General features: G+C 38.5%; 2 protein-coding genes across 5 annotated transcripts in view; one reads left to right on the forward strand and one right to left on the reverse strand.

The window, feature by feature from the left end:
• Positions 1–11,084, forward strand: part of srpx (sushi-repeat containing protein X-linked) — a 40,787-nt gene extending 29,703 nt beyond the window's left edge. The window contains exons 6-11 of the mRNA XM_041806377.1: positions 1,510–1,636; positions 1,779–1,900; positions 3,960–4,139; positions 6,150–6,283; positions 10,221–10,342; positions 10,425–11,084. Coding sequence (XP_041662311.1) covers positions 1,510–1,636; positions 1,779–1,900; positions 3,960–4,139; positions 6,150–6,283; positions 10,221–10,342; positions 10,425–10,608 — 869 coding nt within the window. The 3' untranslated portion in view covers positions 10,609–11,084. The remainder of the gene's footprint in view (positions 1–1,509; positions 1,637–1,778; positions 1,901–3,959; positions 4,140–6,149; positions 6,284–10,220; positions 10,343–10,424) is intronic.
• A 2,078-nt stretch (positions 11,085–13,162) lies between these two features.
• sytl5 (synaptotagmin-like 5) overlaps positions 13,163–18,255 on the reverse strand; it is an 84,668-nt gene continuing 79,575 nt past the window's right edge. For all 4 annotated transcript variants that reach the window (XM_041807907.1, XM_041807909.1, XM_041807905.1 and 1 more), the window contains one exon: positions 13,163–18,120. In XM_041807907.1, coding sequence (XP_041663841.1) covers positions 17,978–18,120 — 143 coding nt within the window. In that variant the 3' untranslated portion in view covers positions 13,163–17,977. The remainder of the gene's footprint in view (positions 18,121–18,255) is intronic.

Consider the following 18,255-nt stretch of genomic DNA (forward strand, 5'->3'; position numbering starts at 1 on the left):
TTTACACATCCTCTTGCTCATTTTTTCACAGATGTTAATTCTCAAAAGTGAACAGCAGCACTAGGCAAGTAATCAAGTTTTGATTTCAACAAAAATTTGGCCCACAATCATGAAAACGAGATCGTTGAGATTGACTTGTTACTGTACCGCATGCTTTGTTACACTTTTTGTCCATAGGTGGTAAATGAAGCTCCCCTCCTTTACAACAGATGTGTCCTCTGCCCCCTAAGATTTGATTGAGGAGCAGAGAGAGAGCCATGGCACATACTCCAGTTAGTTTGGAAAGTTAGAGAGCTTAAAAAGATGATGGAAAGGAGGGCGATGGTTAACAAAAAAGTGAAATGACCTCAGTCATATTGAAACCCTCTGGTTTCAGAAGTCTGACCTGTAACAATGCAAAAGTACTTGCAGAATTCAAAGATCAAAACTTTATACTCATCGTCATACACATTAAATGTAAAATATCATAAAATAAAATCAAAAATGCAAAAACATGAACAACATCAGGATCTTAATAACAGAACAAAAATACAAAGACAAATCATTGACCAGTGCATATCCTGCTTTATTTGTTACAAATCGAGTGTATAGCGTTAGGCAGGCCATGGAGTCAAGCACTGCCATAGTTGGGATTAGATAAACTCATGCAAGCTCTCATCAGCTGACAGGCAACTATTGGCTAATTGCTCTCATGCTGCCTTATTTAAACTACTCTTGCCTGGCTATACTCTGCTCTTTCTGCAAGCTGCACTTGCAACCCTCCTCCGCCCCAGCTCCTCCTTCATTCTGCTTCTGATTTAATCAGTGTCATTCAGTGATGCCGGCTCTGCTCTGGGTTTTTTGCTGCTTCTCTCCCTGCCTTATGCTTTCCTTATAGGTACAGGAAGAGCAGTAATGTGTGCCGTTCCTGCTTGATGCTTTCCACATAGGCTTCTGGAAAGACAGGGTGATCCCAGAACAGCAACAGCAACAAGCAGCAAAAAGTGCTGATGAAGACTATAAAACAAATACATATAGCAGCAAATCCTGTTTCTTGACAAAGTTGACCTGACTAAAATTAATTTGTTGACTGCAGCTTTGGCTTCCCATCAAGGCAACGCTATGATTTTATTCAATCATGTAAAATTCATGCAGAGTGTTATTTATAATACTGGTAATTAGGATCTCAACATCAATCAAAACAATCAGAATAATTCAAGCAGCCCTAGTGAACAGACACTTGTGAAACTTCCTCTGTATTTTTTATTCATTACTTGTATCAACTTTTGTCCATCTTCTTCTAAAATTAATGGCCCACTGTGTTCAAACCCTCTCATGACTTCAGTGGTTGTTATTGTTGATTAGAGTGGAAAACTATTGCTTCACTTGCTGCTTTGGCAAATAGAGTCAGAAATTCCTTTCCTTCATTAATGGATTACATAGTATGATACATGTTAAAGATGCAGGATGTGACTTAGAAATGTCTTTTTATTCCTGGTCTGTTAAACTTGTCTTTTTCTGTCTCTGTAGATATTGATCCTCCGAAGATCAAGTGTCCCACTCTGAAGGATAAGTGGGCAGAGCCAGGGAAACTGACAGCGAGGGTGACCTGGGACACTCCGGAGGGTATTGACACTGCAGACGGCATCCTCACAGAGTCAGTCTCACCCCCGCCTCTCTGAGCCACTTTTCTCTCATTCTGCTTCAGTGCTCTCCGTTTGTTTTAGCCCTGATGGTTATCCTCCTCTGAAGAGGGAGATCACAGTGACAAGATTAAAACACAGTGTCTCTCTTTGCAGTGTTATCCTGAAAGGGAAACCTCCAAAATCAGACTTCCCCGAGGGACTCCATAAGATGTCGTACACTGTGTATGACCGCGCTGGGAACAAAGGATCCTGCCGCTTCACTGTCAGAGTGCGCGGTGAGTTTCAAACTGTGGTTCGAGAAATTGAAACCTTTTGATGTTTTAGTGTGCATCTCCATTTTTAGTTTTGAGTTATTTTATTCATTATTCCCCAGAGGCTTTCCTGCAGATTGCTGTGTACTTTTACATCATTTAAGGAGTGAGACTGTGATCCACTGTTATACTTATTTTATCTGAATATCAATCACTTTTTTTGTAGTGCCAAGTCATAACAGCAGTTATCTCAAGATGCTTTACAAAGTGGGCCGATCTAGACAGTGCTCTTAGTTATATTATTTATAAAGACCCACTATTAATCCACCATGAGCTCAGCACTAAGCAACACTTAGCAAAGGGACAATGGCAGAGAAAAACACCTCAAGCCTCCTCAAGAACAGTATATTGCACTTTGCATATGCAGTACCTCTGGCTGTCAACACTTGGTGGCAGTCTGAGAAAACAAGATGTAATAAGTAGATGTGATCACTGCAGGACTGTAAATTATGTTTAATTCAACGAAGGTGAAAATTTTTATGTCAGAGGAGTTACTGGCTGCTTACAGTTGGTGGTGCTACAGCAAAACCATGATACGAACATTTAATTGTGTGGAGGGAAAGACCTTGACCATGCATGTGAGATTTTAAGTCAATCAGATGTTTCATATGAGAGTAACACCTACTTCCTGTAAAATGGCAAGATATCAAAATGGTCACAACTGCCACCAAGATGTCACAGCCTGGCCAAAAACTTCAGACATTTTGGTTGGAAGTCTGACACCTTTTACCCCAGACTTTTTCTTCCATCATCTGACACCTTTTATCCTGAGACTTTTTCATCTGAAGTCTGAAATCGTTTGTCCTGAGACCTTTTAACTGAATTCTGACCCATTTTTTCTTGAGACCTTTTTACCGAGGTCTGTTACCTTTTGTCCTGAGACCTTTTTACCAAAATCTGACACCTTTTGTCTTGAAACGTTTTTACTGAGGTCTGATGCCTTTTGTCTTGAGACCTTTTTACCAATCTGACACCTTTTGTCTCAAGACCTTTTTTTTTTTTTTTTTTTACAAAAGTCTGATACCTTTTGTCTTGAGACCTTTTTACCAAAATCTGACACGTTTCGTCTTGAAACGTTTTTACCAAAGTCTGATACCTTTTGTCTTGAGTCCTTTTTACCAATCTGACACCTTTTGTCTCAAGACCTTTTTTTTACAAAAGTCTGATACCTTTTGTCTTGAGACCTTTTTACCGAAATCTGACACGTTTTGAGATCTTTGTACCGAAGTCTGACACCTTTTGTCTTGAGTCCTTTTTCCAAAGTCTGACCCTTTTTTCTTGAGATCTTTTATAAAAGTGTGACACCTTTTGTCTTGAGAACTTTTTATGTAATTCTGAAACCTTTTGTCTTGAGACCTTCAGTAAAAAGGTATGACAGCTGTCTTGAGACATTTGGTCTGAAGTTTGAGACACATCAGAGGTTTTTCTTAGATTTCATACTTTTCTATGTGAGATCTGACACCTGACTCTGAAACCTGAGGACACCCTAAAATTGACAACTTACAAATAAGCTCCTTAGGATAAGTTTGGCTTGGTAGTTAAAAGCTTTGCAAGTGAGAATAAGAATTTTACAGTCTATTCTAGATGTTATAGGACAGTGCAGAGAAGCTAAAGTAGGAGTAATGCGATCCCTTTTTTCTAGTTCTAGTCAGTTTCTGTACAGCAGCGTTTTGGACCAGATGAAGGGCCTTAAATGGCTTACAAGGGCAGCATGATAAAAGAATTACCGAATCCAACCTTGAGGTAACAAATTGCATGGGAGGAGTTTTTCAGAGACATCTGCCTGTCCTAGTGCACAAATAAGTGTTATGAAATAAAGCTTTTACATTCTTGAAAGTGCTATATTTCCCCATAGATAATAAAAAATAGTATGAGTAGTAATTCAGTATTTTTATAGGTTATAGGGTGGTAAATAAACTAACCCCTCCATTTCCACTTGTTTTTAATAGTTAATTCAATGCTATGTTTTTCCCTCTCATATTTTCACTGACTTCTGTCTCATTAACCTCTCTCCTTTCTGTAGTGCGCCGCTGCAGCCCGCTGTTTCCCCCTGACAATGGTTACATGAAGTGTGACAGCGACAAAGACAACTACGGGGCCTCCTGTGAGTTCAAATGCACCGGTGGCTTCGAGCTTCAGGGCAGCGCTGCCAGAGTGTGTCAGTATGGACTCACTTGGTCTGGCACTGATACTACCTGTGCAGGTATGTACTGCATGCAGATAAACACAAACATGCTTTAAAAAAGTTTGTCCTTTATTACTAAACTTTCAGGTTCAGGTTACTTATTTTTACCTGTAGGTATATTTGTTTTGTAGCCAGTGAGATTACAACACCCAGTATGACACAGGTCACAAATTTTATAGATTATCTTTAAATAAAAAAAAAAAAAAAAGGAAAATCATTTAAGATAATCATAAAAAAGTTATAGAATCAGTGAAGTGTAAGCTACAGAAATAAATCTCATCACTTTACTTTCAGTCTGTTTTAGCACTAGTCTGTTACCATAACACATATAGTGCCTATAAAAAAGTATTCACCATCTTGCATGTTTTACCCTTTTATTGATTCTGTAAATCAATCATGGTCAATATAATTTAGCTTTTTTATCATTTTTAATTGCTTCAGTCACAAAGTAAAAACAGTTTTCTACTAAATTATATTGATAAAATGAAAATATTTAAGGTAAAACAAGTGAGTGCTTAAATGTTCACCCCCTAAAGTGACTGTCAAGCTATCATTACACTATGAAGACAAAGGAACACTCAGAGCAACTCAGAGAAAAAGTTATTGAAAAGTTGAAGTCAGGGGATGGATACAAAACAGTTTCCAAGGCATTGAATATTCCTATGAGTTTCAGGTAAATCCGTCATCAAGAAATGGAAGGAAAATGTGTAAATGTGTAAATCTGCCTCCATCAGCTGTCCTCACAAACTGAGTGACCATGCAAGAAAGAGACTAGTGAGAGAGACCACCAAGACACCTATGACTACTCTGAAGCAGTTGCAAGCTTCAGCAGATGAGAGGGGACAGACTCTGCTTACCTTTACCAGTCAAAGCTTTATGAGAGAGTGGCAAAGAGAAAGCCACTGTTGAAGAAAACTCATAGTAAACCTCACCTAGAGGCATGTGGGAGACTCTAAGGAGAGAGTTCTTTGGTCTAAGACACTGTTTGGTGGACACCAAACACTGAGCATCATAACAAACACACCATCCCCACTGTAAAGCAAGGTGGTCGCAGCATCATGCTGGGGGATGCTTCTCAGCAGCTATCCCTAAGGCTTGTAAAGGTAGAGGGTAAGATAAATTAGGGAAAATATAGGAAAAATCCTTGAGGACAATCTGATTCAGTCTGCAAGAGAACTATGTCTTGGAAGAAGATTTATTTTTTAGCAGGACATTGCCCCAAAGCATACAGCGAAAGCTACACAGAAATAGTTTAAAGACAACAAGGTGAATGTTCTGGAGTGGCCGAGCCCAAACCTCAATCCAATAGAGAATTTGTGGCTGGACTTGAAAAGGGCTGTTCACTCCCAATCCCTGTGCAACCTGACAGAGCTTGAGCAGTTTTGCAAAGAATGGAGTAGTGTCCAGATGTGCAAGCCTGGTTTAGACCTTTCCACACAGACTCAGTGCTGTGAATGCAGCCAAAGATAGTTCTACTAAAAACTGACTTGAAGGGGGTGAATATTTATGCACTCTCATGATTTTACATCTCATATTTTTATTTTATTGTTGTTTGTTGAAAGCTTTTTTTGTTTTGACATTGAAGCTCTTTTTCTCTTTGTCAAAAAAAGCCAAATTATATCAACCTTAATTGATTTATAAAATCAATAAAAGGGTAAAAACATCCAAGGTGATGAAACTTTCTATAGGTACTGTATGTATTTTTGTTTTTAAAGTAGGAATGCAAAAATTGGCTCAACTAGCTCTTTCTTAGAAGCTCAGTGAAGGAGAAAATTAAACCTCTGTCTGTGATAGATTAAAAATAGAAGAATAGGAGGGATTGTGTTGCAGCCCTTGTGCAATAGAGCAGCACAATTTAAAGTCAATGTTCAGCTTCACTGTTAAAGCATCTCTGATGAGGCTAAAGTTCCTTTTTTGTGTTCAAAGTCATTCAAATTATACAGCATTTAAGCATGAATTCATATTGAATTTTGCACTCTTTTCATATCGTGTCATTATCACTTAATTGTGCGTTTGATGTTGTTGCAGCCATGAACATTAACGTGGGAGTGCGTACAGCCGCTGCTCTGCTGGATCAGTTCTACGAGAAGAGACGGCTCCTCATTATCTCGGCACCAACGGCTGCCAATCATAATTACCGCTTCCAGATGACCAACCTACAGGTGAGGCATGACTCACAGGAGAAACACAAGTTATACAGGGGGCGAAGGAGTAGATGGAGAAAGAGTTTGAAGAATTCACCACAGTGATTTGTGTCTCTTCTGCAGTGTTTGTGTCAGGTTTTCTTTCTGACTTTGGTGCCTAAGTGAGACAAAGCACTGTGACAAATAAAAAGGAGAGAGTAGAGGGTGCCCGCATGAACAGAAAATGTCAAGGTGATGAACAAATGATAGTGACACCAGTTCTGATAAGGCTATTCTTGGGTTTGATGTTTCACCCGCTCATCAGAAACCATTAAGTCAGAGCTTGTCTTTAGAGTCTCGACCTTTCAAAGTGACTCAGTTATCAGCTGACAGTCGCGATCACGTTAACACACAAAAGTTGAACGAGAAGTCCTGGAGTCTCATATGGAGGGTTAAATTGCTTATCATTTGATAAGAACAGACTGTTATGTTGATGTCTCATCAGTTTTTTGAGTTATCTACCAAAAAAGCACCTCACAATTACCATATGTTAATTCCCCCAAAGATTAATTCTTCCTGAGTATTCATGGAAACCCTAAGAGGACATGCATCAATACACCTTTTTAAAATTTTGTTTTACCAGTATGATGAGTAAAATTCTGCTGTTTTCTTGAGAACTTGAAAAACGTATCCTGTCGTAACAGGTTAATTTCAGTAATTTTCTTAAGTTCTTCCAGAATTAACTAATTAATAAAAGAAAACCAGCTTTGTTATCTGAGATTTAAAAAAAAAACAAGTCTTATGTTAGAGATCTTGCCAGGGCAGAAGTCATACAAAATCACAGGTGCATTTTAAAGACAAGTTTAACAGCAAAGTAAAGTTCCCAATTCAAGTCCTTAGTTGATTTTTTCAGGAAATACTTACATTTTTTTTTTAAATCCAGGAACCAATCCAACCAGCTTCCTTAATACTTAAGAATATACAATTTTGATGCAGTGAAAAATTGAACTGTACTGTTGCCTTTTTCTCTGACTTAAAATTCCTTTGGAGTATTATAACTTCATCCCACATCTGTGCAGATTGCCGGGCATTTCTGATCTGTTAATAAATGTAAAACTGTTCAAATTAACATTCCCAAATATCACTTTCTTATCTAAAAACTTTCAAGATTGGCATTAAAAATGGCATTTACATTTTTTGTCACATTTGATAGATTTGATGTTTTTGGCAACTAATAATCCACTGAAGGACATTTTTGTCATTTATTAGATTGTGTTCAGAGGGTTTGTAAGTCATTTATTGATCATGTTGATTAGACAGAGGTCTTATAAAAGTGTGTGTCAAATATGATACAGTAGACTTTAAAGAGTTCAGTACCATTCTACGTATATATAATTTAAGGCTCTAGTGACAAAATGAGTGATGTTTTTACAGTTACAGAACCGGAAAAATATGCCTTCTGCCTGAGATGTGGGATCCTAAATGGCTTTCTGACTTAATTGATCTGGCTGAGCCTGGAGTTTCTCAGCTCTGAAAACAATGGAGCATATTTCCAATTTGACATCAATATTTGAGAAACTGTAAATATCAACAATCAGCAACATCAATTTCTAACCTCAAAAATTCCAGGAGTTATTTTAGTGATGAAAAAGCACCCAAATTTCTGCTTTTTACAATTGCACCATTAAAATTTAAGTCCATAGAAAGCCTTACAGTTTAATTTTTACCAGTGAAAGGTGAGAAATTTTAGTAGGCACTTTGAGTCAGACATGTCTTTGTTTTCTAGCCCACCTCATAGGATTTTAATCATCTCCCCAAACAAACTGTTACATAGATATGCTCCATAATTCTTGGAATTCAAAGTTGGATGTTCTAAATTTCCTGGAGGAGGACCTGAGACCCTTCTGTGACTTTGTCTGACTCACTGTGATTTAATGAGCTCTGTATTGTTGTGAAACACTAGTCCAGTTCCCTAACATCTGGACTACTGGGTTGCTCACACAAAAATTCCTTATAGCCCCCCCTTATTTTAACAGGCCCTTACAAAAAGTAACATGCTGTTTATTTATAGTTTAACTGTTTGGAATCAGCTCAGCACAGCTGCACAAATGTGTGATGATAAATATCAGTATACCATATATTGATGGTATAGAAGCATTAAATATGCCCCATACCATTTGACATTTCATAAACAGTTCATTAAATTGGAAAATTCAGTCCTGGTTTGGTGTACAGGGAAATCTCAAGCCTCTCTTTTTTGACAGCGTACTGTGCAAAAAAAGTGGTATTAATTTTTCTCAGTTCAGGTCTTTAAAACTCTCTAATTTGATATTTTAAAGCTTGTAGGGACCCTGATGAAGTTTCATTTAAGTCTGGGGTTGACTGGAAGCTTGATCTTTCAACAAGGCGGAAATAACAGAAATTACATGTTGTATATCATTAACCTCATATCATAACTGCCTAAGTCATATTTTAAGGTATCAGAGAAAAAAAATGACAATCACATGATTTTTTATATTGTAACAGTAAATTATACTAGATGTGTGAACAAGTTTCTTAAGAAGAAAATCAACAACAAGGAGTACATAACAAATAAAAGTGAATTAATAGATAATATTAGTAAATGACTTAGGCATCAAGTGATTAGGGATTGTAGCAAGCACTCTGATTGGCTGAGGATATAGGCAATGAGGCACAATAAATCAGCAGTGTTAGGAGAATAGAGTTAGGCAGATATCTACAAGGCTACTGATTTAATAAATTTCCAAGTAACTAAAAGTGCATGTTGTAAACGATAAAAGTGGTTATTTCATTAATAGATTATCACTTTTATTTTCACTTCACAAACATTTATCATCACAACTCGGGTGCATTTTTACGCTTATGTATCCAAAACAAATACATTTCAATCACCTGATTTTTTTATCATTACTTTTTGTTACTTTTCACCCTTGAGGCCTCTTTTCTTACATAAGGAATGAAAATATTTTCACTGTTTATTATGAATGATAATTGAAACACAAGATGATATAATTTGCCATTATTTCCATTAAATTGCAACAATTTTCATCAAATTAAATTTATAATTTCACTTCCTTTTTATATTGAAATGCATTTTTATTACTTCATTATTTAATCCAAATGATTTTTATCACCACTTTTATCATTACATTTTTGTTGCTTTAACCCTTCATAAAAAGCTACATGTTCGTTCTTATGAGTCTCCACCTGTTCTTATTTGTCAAGTTGTGAGTAAGCCTGTCAACAATATTAAGCTATGCAAAAGTCATTATAGCCAGGAGATTCATCATTGTTAATTTCAAGCTACAATGGAGGCCCAGTCACTCCCTGATAGCCGATGAGTGGTGAGATTGAATACAAAAACAGCTTGTTTTTCATGTCGGTGTGAAAGAAGTCTCACACTAACAACGGCCTTGAATTATGTTTTACTTTTGCTGTTTCAGAAAATAGTCTTTTTTTTGTAAAAGTTTGAAAGAGCAATGTTTGGTATGCTGAGGACACTGTGGAAACACTTTTCTTTCTGTGTGCTGATAAAGTCAGTTTATCTTGCAGTGTGTAACAAATCTGCCGTTAAAAAGCACAACCAGTGCTTGTAGGTGTATATCAGTGAGTCACAGGCAGCTCTGTGTGTACCCCAGAGGGTCTCCTGGAAATACAGAGGTGAAAATCAGCTCATTTAAAATGAATTAGACTGAAATCTTTCAGGCTGGTGCAGCTTATTTGTCTTTTTTGGTCACAATAGGAAAACCTAGAAAATATTAAGCAAAAAATATATTTCAAAAGAGAAGCATCCTGGGTGCAAATAAGCCAACTTTTTTTGCCTCAGTTTCACATTCTTTGTGGTATGAACGGTGCTCAATTTTCTGTAGCCTGTGTTGAAATCAATAACAAAGCTTTAAAACCACAAAACACATCGATCAGCCTCTCTTTCCCCCTCTCCTTTGTGTTGTTCCAGCACGCTCAGTGTGGACTGGATCTGAGGCATGTGACAGTAATTGAGGTGGTTGGGACTTACCCAGCACAGATTGGCCGGATTCGTCACAGACTGCTGCCCCCAGCTCTGGCCCTACAGCTCAGGTACGCTGACACACAAACAGACACAAGGCATAAGTGTCCTCATTTCCTCCAGCTGCTTACCGGGCTGCTCTGTTTTCTCTAGGATACTGCTTCGCATTCCTCAAAGGTCTTTCCAAATGGTTCTGATAGACAAACAAGGCATGGATAAGCAGCGCTACCCGTTCCCGATCACGGCAGCTGAATTATTCACCACCATCGACACCTTGCCGCTCCGCAAAGACGAGATGGTGCTTCAGCAGGAGGCGGGGCAGAGCTGTCAATCATAAAACGCTCAGAGACTCTCAGCCACCTTTGATCCTCTTCCTCCTCAGACCTTTCCACGTCACACACTCCTACCTGAACTCCTCCAGTCCTGTCCAGAGGATGTGTGTGCGTCGTCTGTGTATGTGTGTGTGTATGTGTGTGTGGGTGTGTGTGTGTGTGCCGTTAAGATGTCAGTCTTGGTGCTAATCAGAATCAAGCGATTTATCAAAGAGTAACTTCATGAAATGGGTCATACAGTCGATTACAATCATATTGATTCCTGTGTCTTCTCTGTCTGTATGTTTTTTATAGTAATTATTATATTTTCAGAGCAGAATTATGTTTTTACTGTTTTGTACAAAAGTATTTTTACTGTATGAACTCAAAACTCTTCACCTGTCTGATATTTATGTCTCACACCTGGAATAATAATGTCAGCGACTGCTGCTTTTGTTAGTACGCTGTACACCAAAACACTGATTAAATATGTCTATCATGACCATGTGGTCTGTTGTGTGTCTATGTGAATGCTATTTTTGATGAGCAAAAACACTAAAAAAGGGGTTCTTGGTATGTCCCCAAACAAAAACTTAAAAAGTACTCTCAGCTCTGCTCAATATTTTCTGGTTATCTACACTACACAGCCAAGATTTTGATTTCTTATTTGGGCCAAAAAACTCTGTCAGATTTTTGGGAGGCCTGAACGTTGACTGATGGCCAGAGGGCCTGGCTGGACTACTTTGTGACAACTTCTCTCTAGCACATTTTTTCTGGTATTGTTGAACCATGTGTCTAACACTGACATGCTCAGGAGAGCAGGGATGGGAAGGGTGAGTTGTTTGATACAGGAACAGCAGCTGCACTTTTATGGGCACCTAGCACGCTTTCCCAGGCCTGATCCAGCTTACCGCATACTGGGTGCCCAGGAACAGGAGGGCTTGTCCAGACACTGGAGCAACCGTGTGCCCCGTTGAGGTAGCAGTTAGAAGAATACCTGGAGAGATGGGGCATGGGCCTGGTGCAGGCCAGAGCAAAAAAGGACCTAGGTTGACACAGCAAAGTGCTCAACCGGCATATGCCCACATACTTGACCTAACCTGACTTTTTAGGGCCACTCAAAAATATAAAAAATAGCTTGAGCTTGGGCAGTTTTGCTTACTTTTCATTGGCTTACTGCAACATAAATCTTTTCACAAGCTGTAGTTCTCTTGCAGACTGAATCAGATTGTACTCAAGGATTTTTCCAGTATTTTGCTACATTCATTTCTCTCTCTATCTTTACAAGCCTTCCAGGGCTGGCTGCTGAGAAGCATCCCCACAGCATGATGCTGCCACCACTGTGCTTCACAGAGGGGGATGTTGTGTTTATGTTGATGTGCAGCATTGGGTGTCCGCCAAACATAGCATCTTGTCTGATGGCCAAGAAGCACCATTTTGGTCTCATCAGATCAGAGAGCTCTCTTCCACCTGACCTTGGAGTCTCCCACATGCCTCTAGGTGAGGTTTGATGAGAGTTTTCTTCAACAGTAGTTTTCTCTGCCACTCCACCATACAGCTTTGACTGGTGAAGAACCCGGGCAACAGTTGTAAGCTGTCTCTCCCATCTCAGCAGCTGAAGCTTGCAACTCCTTCAGAGTGGTCATAGGTATCTTGGTGGCCTCTCTCACCAGTCTCTTTTTTGCACAGTCACTCAGTTTGTGAGGATACCTGATTGAGGCAGATTTACACATGTGCCATATTCATTCCATTTCTTGATGATGGATTTAACTGAACTCAAGAGGATGTTCAGTGCCTTGGAATTCTTTCTGTATCCATCCCGACTTACACTTTTCAATAACCTTTTCTCTGAGTTGCTTGGAGTGTTCCTTTGTCTTCATGGTTTAATGGTTGCCAGGAATACTGATTAAGCAGTGACTGGACCTTCCAGACACAGGTGTCTTTATCCTACAATCACTTGAGACACATTCACTGCACTCAGGTGATCCCCATTTTCACTGTGAGACTACTGACACCTATAGACTGGACCTCTGTTACATTAGGTCAGTCACCTCGAAAGGGGGATCAACCTGATTGATTTATGAAGTCAATTAAAGGGTAAAAACATCAAAGGGGTGAATATTTTTTAAAGGCACTGTATCTGTGACTGGTAACCAGAACATGGTACCTCTATACTTAGACTAGCTACTTAGACTCTGGTTGTATATCATTTTGCCTTATAAAGAGTGAAAGACTTATTTTACAGGAAACAAACTGGGCTTATCTTGAAATCTTTTAAAAAGTACTAAAATCCTTGGTAATGTAAAGAGGAGCATTTTAGACACACCTCCATGTCAAATCCAAGTGTTATGGGAATTTTAACAAAACAAAAAGATGTTTTGTTTCTTCAATATTTTTAAACTGTATATAGCTTTGTTAAAACTCATTTTTACAAAAGTGAATTAAATATAATTTAATTCACCAACATCAATTCAACCATTATCTCCAGTTTACAAAAACAATACAGGAATAAGTCATGTGTTTTATTTGAATATTGAAAATACTGAAAAAAAAGCAGTCAGTATGGAAAGATGTGTTTATTTGAAAATATTCCTGTAACACATTTGGGGCAAAATAGGCTTGGATACATTGAGATTGATGCTTTGAAACCAGATACTACAGAGATAGTACATGCTGTACATCAAAAGTTCCTTCAGTAATCAGGTATTGCACGATCCTCTCATCTATACAGTAAACATCATGTATTATTACTAGAATTGTGCAGATACAGTGTCATTCTTGTAGTTTCAGAGCCGACGGGAGGCCAAGGACAGGCAGACAGAAGGGGCATTCCTTATGAAAACTGATTGTAGAGGAGTTTTAACTTCAGAATTGTTTTTGTGAAAAATGTGATTCATCGCAGGGTGGAGGATCGCAGAGCTGGGAGCGACAGGGACAAGGTTCCTGTCACTGACTCATTATTAGGCTCCCCCTGAGATGAAAAGCTCAGCGCTGACTCACTCTGTAACACACAGCCGCCGTCTCAAGGCTCCTGGGAACACACTTAAAATCATCTCCTCATCTGAGTTCAAAGTGATGTCATTATCAGTGCTTTAGATAACCTTTTGTTCTCATGACACTATTCATCTAAACCATGCACATTCTCTTATCACACTGATACAGTGCTATGTTCAGTTACATTTAAGCTACTCTAAACATGTACTCTGACAAGATTTTTTTTCAACTGCAAGTACATTTTTCAAGGAATTGTCTTTGAAGCACTCACAGTTGATATAATGATTAGTCCATAAACAGAAATCATTACTAAATCAACAACATAAGTGTGCAGCCATGATCATGGCTGATTTCATCTGAGGAATTAACAACCCTGGTTCTTGAGCTAGTTTCTGAAAGATTATTGGCCTTAGCCTTTGTACAATCCAGTGACCAGCCCACTTTACCATCACTTAAGAGCTGCACAATTAAAACAAAGCAAGTCTCATAAACAGAAGGTACTGCACAGTACACAACAGAAATGAAAGAAAAGAGATGCAAACGTCTAATTTTTCACTTATTAGGTTTTCCTTTCCAAATAAACAAGCATGATCTGACTACTAATGATAAAAAGATACAGAAGATGCAAATGCATGCAAATGGTTCTTCAAATGTAATTTGCAAACCAATTGTTGGCAATCAAACCTGAAAGTAAAGACAGAAAATAACTTTGATTTTTTGTTATTTTCCATTTTATACTTTTGACTTTATATGACCAAACCAGATATGAACTCATTCCACATTGGTGTAACAGGGGTTTGAGCTATTTGCTAACATCAACATGCTAACTGACTCAAAAAAAGTTTATATTTTGCTGGATAAATGCCAATATGTCTACTGTCTTAGATTTGCCTATTGGCAAACTTTTTCTTTCAGCACTTAAAACAAGCAAGTACTGATAGGGATGTCTAGATATAGAAATTTTTGGGTCATTAATGAAACCATTGAACTCATTTAAATCATGACCTGATAAAAGCACAAAATGACTGGTGGCAAATCATGTGAATATTGTAAAATTCAGTGTTTAAGCCACACTTGTGACTTATTTTTCATCTAAAAAGTGGGAATCTTTTATACTGGTGTGACCAACACACCAGTATAAAATACAGAGAGGTGTTTTGTCATCACCACAGGTACAGCTGCCACCATCAGTTGTATGGGATCTGATGGCACTTTACCATCATTTGTTGTGTATTTCAAAAAGCCCTTTTGTTGGAAAAGTGTGCTGTGATAAATAGCAACAGTACCAGGCTAGCAGCCCCACTCTTTTGACTTTTCCCCCCTCTTTAGGTTATAATTAGTGGTGGGACTTGATTAAAAAATTTATCTAATTAATTAGAGGCTTTGTAATTAATTAATCTCAGTTAATCGCCTATCAATATTTGACACAAGAAGCAGCATTTTTCAATCGAGATGAATTTCGGTTTATGACTGAATCAATGAATAGACACATAAATGACCTAAACAACAAAATCGTGTTGATTTTCATCACTGAGTGTTAACATAAAGTGCAATATGAATAAGGAATATTATGATTGCATTGTTTGAAATTTTCTTTCTGCATGGCAGTTCATAATTTGGGTCAGAGGATGCTATCTGTAGCACCGCTTCTAGCTCCTTATCCTCTACCACCAAGAGTGGTCGGCAGTCCACTTCAATCCATTTTGTCAGTGAGTTTGTTAATTTGTCAGTCGTGGACTTACTCATTTTGGCTCTGAACCCCGTCATCTTGTCGAGTGTGGATTGGCGATACTGCCTGCTCGAACTAGGAATGTTGTCTGTGCTAGCTGCAGCATGTTTGGCATTAAGGTGGCAGCGGAGGCTAGAAGAGCTCTGGTGAAAGGCAAATTCTTTCTTGCACAATTTGCACACAACTGTGCTTTTATTCAGGTGTCCATCCGGTAGTTTTTCAAACTAAATTTTACGCCCACAAAACCCAGCAACGACTTCTCATCGGTTTCCATGGTGTTTGTCGTGTTGTGTCCTGTGCATCAGTATTATGGGTATACCGGGAACTTGTGCAATGAGAAACATTCCGCTGTGTTTGGAGTGCAAAAATAAATTGAGATTAAATGTGTTATTTTTTTTATCGCGTTATTTTTTTCTGTAATTAATTAATCTTAATTAACGTGATAAGTCCCAGCCCTAGTTATAATCCTAACTGGTCTGAGAATGGAAGGACCAATCGGTGTCATTTGAGGAGAACGAGGCAGTAGTTATGGACAGGGTTTAGTTGTAATGCATGCTGCTGAACAATGGCTGCCAATTGAGCAGTTAGCTTGAGCTGGTTCTGCTGCAGACCGTTCATCTCAGACGGCCCCTCTAGCAGAATATTAATAAATGCTAAAACTTTCATAAAATTGTTGATTCAACTTTCATTTAGGTTAGGGTCATAATTAAGGTAAGGGTAAAGATACCAAAAGGTAAAAAACCTGACCTGCAAAACCTGATTACAAAACGTTTAATTAAGCAAAGTACTTTTATGTAGCAAATGTAGGTAATGGAGCTCTTTTAGCTAGGGAGATAACATAGCTAACATAGCTATATAGCTAAAGCTCACAAATCTCATGAATATCTATACTAACAAAGCTACAAAGCTAACATTAGCTATGTTGTGTATGTAGCGTAGGTAGCTATGTTAACTGTAGCTACGTTAGCTAAAGCTCACATTGCTAAAGTGTACGTTGCTAAAGCTCAATGTTGCTAAAGCTCACATTGCTAAAGGTAACTTCGCTACACTAGCCTATGTAGTAACTATGTATCTAGCATAGCTATGTTAGCTGTAGCGAAAGCTAACGAAGCTAGCGTGAGACACCTTTTACATATCTACTTCTAAAATGGGTCTATACATAATTTCACCTCGGGTTAGACCTCTGACCTTATTCTCTGTTTTATTTATGAAATGTTTTATTTTATTTATTTATGAAAATATGTTTATGCTCTTCTCCCAGCAGGCTTTGTCTAGACTTTGTTTCACCAACTGGCTTTGCTAACAAATAGTTAGTTGAGTTCACTCTCATGAGCTGCCCATACCTACAATTTCATATGTTTTGTCTTTCAGATTGGCCTGTAATGAATAAGATGGACACAACGGTCGTCCAATCCAATCACTGTTCGATGTTTAACTGAAAACTTATATCCCATGCAATTACTATTTCAGTCTATCTGATGTGTCAGGTTATAAAATAAATGCAGTTAAAGAAAACAACAATATACTGGTACCTAGACTAACTCAGTGGAGTGCTAGTTCAATTAAAAAGACCCCTTAAAAAAGAACATAAGGAACCAGAGGAGGTGGGCAGAGCAACTTGTAGGCTGTGGGTCTGTACTTCACAACTATCACCACAGGCTGAGAGATCAACGACAGTAAAAGTAGCTAGAAGGAGTGCAAATTCCACACAGTGTAAACATATGGTACTGAAAGAGCTACACAGCTACAAGGAAACTACATGTTGTGGGCTTGCCTGAACACAATTGGATAAGAATACAATTTGAAGCATTTTTTCATCTGGGAGACCCGCTGAAACAATACAACTTATATACCATGTGACTTGTGCTATGGATTTTGCTCTACTCCAATTTCCTCTTTGGTCTTTGTGGAATAACATATCACAGCAATCCATCACATAAATGTTGATCAGATAACGGCCATGAAGAGTTTGCAGTTGCTTCCTAAGTTATATAGCCATCAGACATTAGCCAATGGCTTCTGATATTATAAGTAAAGTCTCCAAAAGTGCTATTATTATAGTTTAACTTAATTAGTACCTCATAACTGACCAACTTTGTGTTCATTCAGAGTTGAACAACTAGACACTTTCCTCCTCTGCATACATGTTTAAAAGGGGATGAATCCCAACATTGTCATTAGACTTGAACCAGGAATCAGTGGCTGAGATAAAGGGAATGTTTAAGTCTATCTTACTAAATAAATGTCATACAGTTGCTCTCTACACGTACACACAGCTCTGTTACATGAATCAAAGAGACAAGGACAGACACATCAGGACTCACACTGTGTGCTTATTCAGTGGATAATACACAACATCATCTTCATATACAGCAGTAAACAGCAGTGCTTGGTCAAAACTAGATGCTATGGAGGGCACAGGGCACATGTGGATGTGAGTGTAAGGCATGACTGGCTGATCTAGACTAGAGAAGGGATCTAAAAAGGGGAGAGACGCAGGGATAAGAGGACGGTCTTTGTTCCTTTATGGGCATTTGAGTCACTGTTCTGTTTTCTTCTTGACCGTTCCACTTTTCCAGCTCTCTCCTCACGTCTTCACATCACTTCTTTGCTTTCCTCTTCTTCTCTGTCATTCTCTTTCAGACTCTCTTGTTTGTGCTCACAGGCCCAGCTCATGTGTTGCACTTGCCCATGCTTGATCGCAGCATCAGAGTACACTCCTGAGGGACTTCTGGGTTTTCTATCATGCGTTGCCACAGCCGCTGTTCCTCCCCGAATGAGTCCATCCAGTCTACCTCGTTCCCGTAGCTTTTGCCTGGAGGGGAGAAGGGACAAACAAGTTAAAATTTGTTTTACTTTGTTGGTACTACTGAAGAGCCTGAGGACATAAACACTCTCTCAGCACTACAGTATTCAATGTACTGGGAAGGGATATCCTTACAGATAGAAG

This window comes from Cheilinus undulatus, linkage group 15, assembly GCF_018320785.1.
Source record: "Cheilinus undulatus linkage group 15, ASM1832078v1, whole genome shotgun sequence".
Taxonomy (NCBI): Eukaryota; Metazoa; Chordata; class Actinopteri; order Labriformes; family Labridae; genus Cheilinus; species Cheilinus undulatus.